The sequence below is a fragment of the Entelurus aequoreus genome, linkage group LG02 (genome assembly GCF_033978785.1).
Source record: "Entelurus aequoreus isolate RoL-2023_Sb linkage group LG02, RoL_Eaeq_v1.1, whole genome shotgun sequence".
NCBI classification, from domain to species: Eukaryota; Metazoa; Chordata; class Actinopteri; order Syngnathiformes; family Syngnathidae; genus Entelurus; species Entelurus aequoreus.
Genome location: NC_084732.1, coordinates 10,293,477 through 10,305,597, shown reverse-complemented (window position 1 = coordinate 10,305,597; position 12,121 = coordinate 10,293,477). Strand labels below are relative to the sequence as shown.

At 39.0% G+C, this 12,121-nt stretch overlaps 1 protein-coding gene across 1 annotated transcript in view; it reads left to right on the top strand.

The window, feature by feature from the left end:
- The window catches only part of LOC133630056 (CUB and sushi domain-containing protein 1-like), a 426,532-nt gene that overhangs the window by 151,838 nt on the left and 262,573 nt on the right, over nt 1-12,121 (top strand). Inside the window, exons 13-16 of the mRNA XM_062021303.1 lie at nt 6,103-6,219; nt 7,578-7,793; nt 8,255-8,443; nt 9,895-10,064. Of these exons, the coding sequence (XP_061877287.1) occupies nt 6,103-6,219; nt 7,578-7,793; nt 8,255-8,443; nt 9,895-10,064 (692 nt within the window). The remainder of the gene's footprint in view (nt 1-6,102; nt 6,220-7,577; nt 7,794-8,254; nt 8,444-9,894; nt 10,065-12,121) is intronic.

Sequence of the window (12,121 nt, the reverse complement as noted above, 5' to 3'; positions counted from 1 at the left end):
TAAAGGCCTACTGAAATTAAATGTTCTTATTCAAACGGGGATAGCAGGTCCATTCTATGTGTCATACTTGATCATTTCGCGATATTGCCATATTTTTCCTGAAAGGATTTAGTAGAGAACATTGAAGATAAAGTTTGCAACTTTTGGTCGCTGATAAAAAAGCCTTTCCTGTACCGGAAGTAGCGTGACGTCACAGGTTGTGGAGCTCCTCACATCTGCACATTGTTTACAATCATGGCCACCAGCAGCGAGAGCGATTCGGACCGAGAAAGCGACAATTACCCCATTAATTTGAGCGAGGATGAAATATTTGTGGATGAGGAAAGTGAGAGTGAAGGATTAGAGGGCAGTGGAAGCGATTCAGATAGGGAAGATGCTGTGAGAGGCGGGTGGGACCTGATATTCAGCTGGGAATGACTAAAACAGTAAATAAACACAAGACATATATATACTCTATTAGCCACAACACAACCAGGCTTATATTTAATATGCCACAAATTAATCCGCATAACAAACACCTCCCCCCTCCCGTCCATACAACCCACCAATACAAATCAAACACCCGCTCAACACACTCAATCCCACAGCCCAAAGTACCGTTCACCTCCGTAAAGTTCATACAGCACATATATTTCCCCAAAGCACGCACGTACGGGCAAGCAATCAAATGTTTGGAAGCCAAAGCTGTACTCACGGTAGCGCATATCCAACTCAAAGTCCTCCTGGTTGTGTTGCTGTAGCCAGCCGCTAATACACTGATCCCACCTACAGCTTTCTTCTTTGCTGTCTTCATTGTTCATTAAAAAAATTGCAAAAGATTCACCAACACAGATGTCCAGAATACAGTGGTGTCCCAATATGTCCGCACAATCCGTGACGTCAGGCGCAAACGTCATCATACCGAGACGTTTTCAGCAGAATATTTCGCGGGAAATTTAAAATTGCACTTTACTAATCTAACCCGGCCGTGGCGAAGTTGGGAGAGTGGCCGTGCCAGCAATCTGAGGGTTACTGGTTCAATCCCCACCTTCTACCATCCTAGTCACGTCCGTTGTGTCCTTGGGCAAGACACTTCACCCTTGCTCCTGATGGGTCCTGGTTAGCGCCTTGCATGGCAGCTCCCGCCATCAGTGTGTGAATGTGTGTGTGAATGGGTGAATGTGGAAATACTGTCAAAGCACTTTGGGCTCCTTAAAAAGGGGTACAAAAGCGCTATACAAGTACAACCCATTTACCATTTACCATATTGGCATGTGTTGCAATGTTAAGATTTCATCATTGATATCAATCAATCAATCAATGTTTATTTATATAGCCCTAAATCACAAGTGTCTCAAAGGGCTGTACAAGCCACAACGACATCCTCGGTGTCGAGTGGGTATATAAACTATCAGACTGCGTGGTCGGTAGTAGTGGGTTTCAGTAGGCCTTTAAAGGCCTACTGAAACCCACTACTACCGACCACGCAGTCTGATAGTTTATATATCAATGATGAAATCTTAACATTATAACACATGCCAATACGGCCGGGTTAACTTATAAAGTGACATTTTAAATTTGCCGCTAAACTTCCGGTTCGAAACGCCTCTGAGGATGACGTATGCGTGTGACGTAGCCCGACGAACACGGGTATGCCTTCCACATTGAAGCCGATACGAAAAAGCTCTGTTTTCATTTCATAATTCCACAGTATTCTGGACATCTGTGTTCGTGAATCTGTTTCAATCATGTTCATTGCATTATGGAGAAGGAAGCCGAGCAAGCAAAGAAGAAAGTTGTCGGTGCGAAATGGACGTATTTTTCGAACGTAGTCAGCCACAACAGTACACAGCCGGCGCTTCTTTGTTTACATTCCCGAAAGATGCAGTCAAGATGGAAGAACTCGGATAACAGAGACTCTAACCAGGAGGACTTTTGATTTGGATACACAGACGCCTGTAGAGAACTGGGACAACACAGACTCTTACCAGGATTACTTTGATTTGGATGACAAAGACGCAGACGTGCTACTGTGAGTATGCAGCTTTGGCTTTTTTTTGCGTATGTACGTAACTTTTTTTAAATATATAAGCTTTATGAACCTTGGGTTAGGTGAACGGTCTTTTGGGCTGAGTGATTGTGTGTGTTGATCATGTGTTTGAATTGTATTGGCGTGTTCTATGGAGCTAGGAGCTAGCAGAGGAGCTAGGAGCTAGCATAACACGTACCGTACCGTACGTGCGCGTCACGTACGTAACTTTTTTAAAATATATAAGCTTTATGAACCTTGGGTTAGGTGAACGGTCTTTTGGGCTGAGTGATTGTGTGTGTTGATCGGGTGTTTGAATTGTATTGGCGTGTTCTATGGAGCTAGGAGCTAGCAGAGGAGCTAGGAGCTAGCATAACAAACACGCAGGTGTTATTATGCAGGATTAATTTGTGGCATATTAAATATAAGCCTGGTTGTGTTGTGGCTAATAGAGTATATATATGTCTTGTGTTTATTTACTGTTGTAGTCATTCCCAGCTGAATATCAGGTACCGTGAGTATGCAGCCTTGGCTGCTAAACATTCGATAACTTGACCGTATGTGCGCGTCACGTACGTAACTTTTAAAAAATATATAAGCTTTATGAACCTTGGGTTAGGTAAACGGTCTTTTGGGCTGAGTGATTGTGTGTGTTGATCAGGTGTTTGAATTGTATTGGCGTGTTCTATGGAGCTAGGAGCTAGCAGAGGAGCTAGGAGCTAGCATAACAAACACGCAGGTGTTTTTATGCAGGATTAATTTGTGGCATATTAAATATAAGCCTGGTTGTGTTGTGGCTAATAGAGTATATATATGTCTTGTGTTTATTTACTGTTGTAGTCATTCCCAGCTAAATATCAGGTCACCCCCGGCTCTCACAGCATCTTCCCTATCTGAATAGCTTCAACTCCCCACTAGTCCTTCACTTGCACTTTACTCATCCACAAATCTTTCATCCTCGCTCAAATTAATGGGGAAATTGTCGCTTTCTCGTCCGAATCTCTCTCACTTCATGCGGCCATCATTGTAAACAATAGGGAACTTTGCGTATATGTTCAACTGACTACGTCACGCTACTTCCGGTAGGTGCAAGCCTTTTTTTTATCAGATACCAAAAGTTGCAATCTTTATCGTCGTTGTTCTATACTAAATCCTTTCAGCAAAAATATGGCAATATCGCGAAATGATCAAGTATGACACATAGAATAGATCTGCTATCCCCGTTTAAATAAAAAAAATTCATTTCAGTAGGCCTTTAAGATAGTTGATGTTTTTTTCTTTTTGTGATACCTATCAAAAACCTATCAAGACAGTTTCACACAATCAAGTCATATGTCATAGAATATAAAACATTCATATACATCATTAATATGACGAAGGAGGAAAAAAAGATAGAGGACTATACATGAAATGAAAGATTCATTTCACTTACCTCTACTTGGAAAAATGGCTAAATCATTTTGTGTCTGCTGTTATTATTCACCTTGTCATACAGCTCAGTGCTCCTCACATAAGGTATGCATTACCAGTCCATCTCTCTTCTCTGGCTGAGCTCATTCACAGACCTTTAAGGATGCATCTTTACACTATATAATGTCTACACACAAATGCTTCTTTCAACACGGGTCATTTAGTTAGACGACATCCTAGTTTGAGGCAAATCCCAACAGGCGTGGGTAAAACGGGGCGCCGGTTTATCAGGAAGGGAGAGAGCAGGACGAGATTGGCTGTCATCATCGCAACTCAACTCTATTGAAATATGACAAGCGAGGAGGAGTTAGCGGCGGATAAACAAAAGGGATGGGGGGGGGGGGGGGGGGGCTGGTGGTGGGGCACAACCGCCCTCCATGCACAGATGAAAGAGTGGTTTTAAGGTATGTTTTATCATTTAAGAGATTGTTGATCGATCGATGATTATTTTATAATACAGTCATCCATCGCCACATTGAGCTTCGGATATTGTAAATATTTTGGCCTAAATTCAACATTTTGAACTAAAAATATATCAGTACTACAGTATCAATCACTAGATGAAGTTAAATCAATCAAAATGCACTTTTCAGTATTGTGCACACTGATTGACTCAACCTCCAATAGCATCCAGGTCCGCCTTGACGAGTGTAAAGGTGACTATGTGGGTGTTATGTCAAGTCAAGAGAGTTCTAACATGTCATGTCAAGAGAGCTCTAACAATGAATAATTATGCTCTAGCCATGAAAATGTAAAATATTTAATTAATAATTCTTACTCAGTTTACTAGTGTTGCGAGGGTTTAAAGTTGTCCCAAATTGAAGTGACATATTAAAGATTTGTTTTTGTTTTAATTCTGTTTTTTGTTAGCAATTTGTTTGTCTTCTGAAGCACTTGAAGGTAATTGGATTTAAATGAAAGATGGGAGAAATTAAAGACTATGACTCTTAGATATTGGTTGTACGAGTGATTCTCAAACTGTTGTACATGTACCACTTGTGGTATGCGGGCTCTGTCTAGTGGTACGCCAAAAATCGCTTTTTTTAAAGTACAGTGTTTTTTTTTCCATTATTCAAACAAAGTGTTACTATTCAAACTGTGTGTAATGTTACAGAGGTCAAAAATATCGAACATACTTAAACAAAACAAAACCTCTGCCTGGTCGCATAGTAGCAAGATTAGTCGTGTTCCCAAGATGCAGAATGGTAGACTTAGACTTAGATTTAGACAAACTTTAATGATCCACAAGGGAAATTGTTCCACACAGTAGCTCAGTTACAATGATGGAAAGTGTAATAATGGAAAGGACAATGCAGGTATAAATAGACTAAATATAGCAATATAAAATATAACATATATACGTAATATTTACATAATATATCTACAGTATATTATATATACTGATATATTATATTATATTATGTCTATATCATATATACAATATATAACAATTACCATGTACAATATTAGAGTATATGTGACAGCTGCAGCATAAAATAGAGAGTAAATCCAGCAGAAAATAGAAAATAGACATTAAAAACAAAGAGAAGTAGCTAACATAGAAGGTGTCAGGTAATAGACAGATATCATTTATTGCTGTATGGCGAGTGATTATACAGCTGGATGGAGTGCGGAATGAAGGTAAAAAGGTGAAGGTAAAAATGATATCTAATCCAGTGCGACAAAAATAAACAAAAAGCGAGTGCAGATGGGAAGTGCTCTGAAGCATAGGGAAGTATGCAAAACAAAAAGGCTACATAGTAAACAAAAGAGAATGCAAAGACTTATGCAACGATACGTGCGGCAGGAGAAGTGTCGTCAAAGTACACCCGTACATGACAAATTCCCGACAAAGAAGGTAACTAAAGGCTCAATTTAAATAGTCCTGATTGCTAACAGAAAGCAGGCGCAGGGATGAGCAGTCTAAGGCAGGTGTGAAGGTGCTGCAGGAGAACACCAACAAAACAGGAAAAGCCACCAAAATAAGACAGGAACTACAATTTTAATGTGGGTCATTATGGTGGTGCTTGGGTAACCGATTTTTGTCTATGGTGGTACTTGGTATAAAAATGTTGCAAACCACTGGGTTATACTGTACAGTATGTGTGATTTGCCTAGAGTAAGTCAGTAATCTATGACCAATAACTCCTTCAAAAATAAAGCAGCAATATTGTTGGTTGATTGGTGCCGGAGAGTGTTGCTTAATGACCAAGTTTGTTGGCAGTCAGAACCATTGCAGTTATTGTGGTCTTCCATCTTTTTTTTATTTATTTTAGCATTATTGAACTGTGCATGTATCAAAAGCTGAACAAACCTCATATAAATGTCTTGTTTCTCACTTCATCCTCATGAAAAAGTCTTAAACCTAACCTCATAGTAGAAATGTTTGTGACTTATAAAATGGTATTTCCTTCCTGCAATTATTTTAATACCAACCATGTCAGCCCTCAGTTGAGTTCACAGAGGTCCAGCAATTATATGTTTTGCACATTTAATAAAGTTCAATTGGACTTGATTGTGGTCCTTTTAACAGAAAGTGGGAATTCAGATAGAAGAGACATGCCATTAACTGACCTGACTGCACTTTTTTTAAAGCTTAAAAATATTTTTTTGTGTTCCCATAGCTCTGTGTGGAGGTTATGTTTTTGGAAAAATTGGCACAATTCTTTCACCGGGATTTCCGGACTTCTATCCCAATTCTCTGAACTGCACCTGGACCGTAGAGGTGTCTCATGGTAAAGGTAAGAACACAACTACACAATGTTAGCTCTCCTGCGTGAACAAAAACATTGCGACTAGAAATCTTTTGACGGTTACATGCTGTGCTGTTTCCTATTTCTGACTCTGGACTCATCTTTTGACCCATCTAAATTACAAACTACCGTAATTTCTGAACTATAGAGTGCACCTAAGTATAAGCCGCACCTACCAATTTTTTGGATGAATTATATTTGGTACATATATTGACTTCACAAGTCTATAGGCCGCAGGTGTACACATTGAAATGTGAAATATGTACACGGGTACCTTCGTTCATTCACAAGTTTAACAAAAGGCAGTGCCTGCAACATGGAATACAGCAGCCTCCTCCTGCGTGCTGAAACCGCTGAAGTTATTCATCGCACGGTGGTCCATCCTTTCGGGGCCTGTTAATGGTGGTTGATATCCGTTCCGTGAGGCGGCTGTTTCCTTTTTGGTGGCTAGTTTGATCATCTTCGGCTTTTAGGGTGTGTCTTGTGCATTTTGCCATGTCTTTTCCATGATTAGGGTGAGTCCATAACAAGCTAAATGGCTGACTAAATGGTTGTGTGAGTGCATCTGATTTAATGTGAACAATTTAATTGACCCACCTGGCGACTTGCCAGCAATTTCATTGGTCTGATGTGATAAGGCTAAATTTATTGGCGACATTTGAAGCTCCTGAACCCTGAAAAACCCTAAATTAGCCAAAGCACTGTATAAGCGCAGGGTTCAAAGCATTAGAAAAACATAGTGACTTAAAGTGCATTATGTAAGCGTGGTCACGATCACAATGTATGCCACTGAGCATCTTCCACTTGTTTATGATACTGTTAATGATTGTCCGTGAAAACAAGCAAAGCCTGTTCAAATAACATTAAATTCCATGAGAGAAATGTCATATCATCATTAAATGTAAGAATTACATTTTTAGCCTCATGTTGAGATTTCAAAAACTGTTTTCTTGATGGCAGAATTTAAATCTAGGTGAATCACCAGACCTTCTTGACCGGGGCTGTTTTGAAAATTATAGTGTCTTTGTAGCAAATTATAGTATTACAGAATGACTACAATGTTTAAGGGTGTGTCGTGGCACCCCTTGAATGTGCACTAGAGTAATGTCAAGCTTCACTTGATCATTACATTTCCTTTTTGGGTAAGGACATATTTAGTTAAGTGTGTAAGTCTTTGCATTGTGTATTTGTATCTTATTTAACGTCCACAAACAGTGTGTATACATAAATATGTTTCTGGTGTGTATCTTACTAAAAAGTACTTTCTGTCTGGGTCTGTCCATCAACCATCTAAACGTCTATTCACCTGTCTGTCAATCCCTCCATTTAACCGTGACTTTTCCCAGGAGTTCACCTGATCTTCCATACTTTCCATTTGGAGGAGAACCACGACTACTTGTCCATCACGGAGGACGGCAATTTCCTGGTCCCAGTAGCCCGATTAACTGGCTCAGTGCTGCCCCCTAGTGTTAGAGCGGGGCTTTTTGGAAATTTCAGTGCCCAGCTACGATTCATATCAGATTTTTCCATGAGTTACGAGGGATTTAACATTACATTCTCAGGTAAGATGGCTGTTTTTTAGATTTTTTCATGAAGATATCTTCAAAGTTGTATAACCAATAGACAAATGGTCAAAGACTTGTGGGCTATCAGTCTCTCCAAAACCACTGTAAAAAAGCTTTACTAAATGTCTGCCCTGTTTTTTAACCAATTTTGTTTTAATTTTAAAGACATTTGCTAATCAGTCGACCCAATGTGTGCACCAAATGTAATGGTTATTTGGCTGAACACCAGTAATTTACAGTGGGTGTTTTTCTAGATAATCAATGTATACCCTTTTGTGTGCAGGAGTCCAAAAGTAGAATACTTAGCTGACACAAAAATACAGTTATAGTTATGTGGAAAAAATATGACACCTGAATAGGTGGACATAAACTGCCCTTAAAGTCATGCAATATAAAAGTGTGAATATCTATGTCTTCAGACTTTATGTCGAAACCTAATGTCTTACCAATTTGTACAGAATACGACTTGGAGCCTTGTGAGGATCCAGGGGTACCTGCGTTTAGCAGACGAACGGGATTCAAATTTGAAGTCGGTGACTCGCTAGCCTTCTCTTGTTTCCACGGTTACCGACTTGAGGGAGACAGCAAGATCACTTGCCTCGGTGGAGGCAGGCGAGTTTGGAGCAACACACTGCCCAGATGTATAGGTGAGACAATCTATTATACACACAAACTAAGATAAAGTGCGTTGGAGTGTTGTACAACTGCACTCAAAACACATTTTTTGTTGCATTTAATTTAAATAGCAGTTTGGGAGGAGTTTATGCACAGTGTGATAAATTGGTAGTTTGCCGCTTTATTCTCATTGTGACTTTTTATGCTTGATTCTTTGCAAGGATATCTGGTAATGTAAAATCTTCTTGGACGGTTATTGGAGGCATTTATTTTAAAACTTGTAGAGGTCCTTATCTTATTCTCATCGTTTGTTTATGCTGTAAGGATCGGTTTGCTTATATACTGGAAATGTCCTCACTTTATCTCGCCTGCTCTCTACAAGCACTCCTCGGGGAGATCTTTAGATCATTAACTGCAATATGAGATGTGTTAATACTTTTGTTACTCTCGGTTTCCCTATTATTATTTATTCACACTTTTTTTTAAAGGCTTTTGTTCATCTCTCGTTCTCTCTCATCCTTCATTAATGGTATTACAATGATTTTATTTAAAATGTTGTCTTTGTTGAAAGTTACTTGGATATTACAACCATAGCATATGTTGCCCCATGTCTGTTATACTTTAATGATTCTCTTTTATTTTTTACATCCAAGTAGTGGCCATTCCCACAATTTATATTTTATATACATATACTGTACATATATCACAAAATGAAAGTCATTAAAAAAACGCCAGCAGAGACTAAAACATAAATGTAATTTGTTTTAATAAGCCCCTTACATCATCCAGCAGCTATACAATTATAATATGATATTACTGAATAGGCAATGTTTCTGATATTATTATTTACCAACTGAAAGCTATTTCTGCGCAACTGGCAGGTTGCATGTAGTTTCTACCTAGATCCAAAAGCGGCCACACAACAGTTTCAGTCTTGATTTAGTTCTGATGATCAGCATATATTTTGCATAATCATGAAGTCCAAGCTAGATGGATGGACTCCTTATTTTGCTCACTGAAGAGACATAATCCCCTGCGCACCTTCTTAGTAGATCAGCTTTGCGTGCGCTATGAAGTTTGCACATATTTTGGTACACACAAACCTTTTGTAGATCAGGCCCATACTGTACTGAATTTAGGAGCCATGTTTTCATCTAGTGGAAAATACTACTAATGGTATTTTTGTCGATTTAGCCATTTGATTGCTTAAAAAGGCTTTTTGCAGGCTTTTAAATGCATAAATATGTAAAAAAAAAACAAAAAAACAAAAACAAATCTGCAATAGAGTTAAAACTTTAAAGTTTGATGTGGCAAGGGACGACTGTACTCATGTAGACTTCTATTGTTTTGTCACTCTTGTGGTTATGTTTGACTATTGGGGCTTTAAATGCTTCCCACTTCAGGATCCTTTTTTTGTGAAGTACATTTCAGTCTATGTCAGATATGGAACTGAGTGTCTTTCCCTTTTATTCTGTCACAATAGCTGAGTGTGGAGCCACCTCTTTGGGACCAGAAGGTGTTATGGTCTCTCCGAACTTTCCTTCCAACTATGACAATAACCATGAGTGCATCTATCGCATCACCACAGAGAAGGGACAAGGAATTATGCTTAAAGCCGAAAGCTTCTCTCTGCAGGATGGAGACTATCTCAGGGTATTTGTCCGCACACACACACACACACACACACACACACACACACACACATGCACGCACGCACGCACACACACACACATATGGATAAAGTGCATAAACTTGTATTCAGATTCAATAAAAGTCAGGACCACACATGTATGATTTACTTTTTACACCAACACACTTCAACACACAATTACATATTTTGCTATTTGACACCAATAAGGTCTATACTGGAACAAACAAAGCATCAATTACAAAGTAGAAGCGTCCAGTTGTTATTGGTTCAAATGTACCCATCTGTACTGTACTGTATGTACTTTCACATTAATTTGCTTTTACTCTATGCAATCAATGCACATAAATAATGCACATATTTATTAATTGCTCAAAAACAATATTGTGCTTATAAATTTGGAGTCTTGATCTGTTATGTTGCCTGGGAAAACTCAACAATACCAATGTTCAGTACTTGTGTGTGTTAATGGGTTAATAAATGTTATATGTGTTTGATAATAAAACCAGTTTTTTATTTGACATTTAACAGTGAGCTGATGATGATAACTTTGCTGCACAGTTGTTGCTGCTTTATTACACTACTGAGTCTCATTTGCAAGTATTATATAGTAGATTTTGCATGCAGTTGTTTTTACAAGATGTTAAATGACAGTAATGTACAGTATGAACTACATATGTTATGTTGCCCAGCTAGAAAGTAGTCTTTGCCATTAAGCTGGGTGTGCCAGGATAGTTTTTTGTTGAGCCCCACAAAGTGTTTACACTGTAAGTATTGTACCTTGAACATACCAACTGTTTGATTGTAACATGCATCTTAGTTGTAAGATGTTCACAATTTGGAGGTTTAAAAATCGCCATGTAAAATCGCTAAGGCTAATGAGTAACATGTATATGGCACAGCTTATGTAAATTGGCATCGAGCTAGCACATTTCGAAAAACTGAACCTCATTGTATGTTTGAGTGTCTTCTATCAGGCATATTTGCTTTGTTTGCATGGAAAATTGCAACGTTACCTTGAGGTGGTCCAGCTGCGTCTGCTATGAGTGCTGCTTGAGTGCTTGTTTGAGCTAAGTGTTTGAGCCGGTGTTAAGTCTCTACAACCGGATGTGACGTCATATGGAACAAAATGTATCAAAATAAGGCACCTTTTGATTTTATGTACTGACGGAATTCAATCGGTACCTATAAAAGTACCAAATTCGGTATCCGACCTTAGTTTTGCAGAAGAGAGTTGCAGTTGTCTTATTAGGAAATATACGACAACCCTGGCGCAAGTAACACACATTGCACATAGTAATACAACAAGTGGTGGTGGTTTTAGATGTGAAGTGAACTGAATTGTTATATTGATATAGCGTTTTTTCTCTAGTGACTCAAAGCGCTTTACATAGTGAAAACCATTATCTTTATTAGCCACATTTAAACCAGTGTGATAAAGAGTCTTGCCCAAGGACACAACGGTTGTGAGTAGAATGGCGGAAGAAGGAATCAAACCTGAAACCCTCAAGTTGCTGGCACGGCCGCTCTACCAACTGAGCCACGCCGCCCTATGTGGACCACATACGCAATTGCCCAGGGGTGCATTCTGTAGGGGCGCTACAAGAGTGAGGGAAAGGAATTTTCATATTTATTTGTGTTAATTGTGCCCCCTTGGTTTGTTGGGAGAGTATCATCACAAAACAACATACCTGTCAATGTAAACAAGGAAAGGATGACATGCCTGTGATGCAAGCACATTTGAATTACAATTAGCACGATTGCAACATCGCAAAATCATGTAAGCAGTGGAGGCTTCTGGCATACAGCGGCAGGGCAACATTGACACTAGAACCTGGAGGAAAAAACACTGCGAATCTGAAAAAATTACATCTTAAATTTGTTAAGAAAAAAAAGGGAAAACTGCCGAAAAAGAGGAACATTTCTATCTGCACGAAGTGCTGCCGCGCAAAGCCCGAAATAAAATTTTGAAAATCAAGACTGCATTTCCTGCAATTGGTTGCATTTAGATTTATTTTCATCTACCAACCTCTTTTGGCTGTCTTTTTGACACTTACTTGTC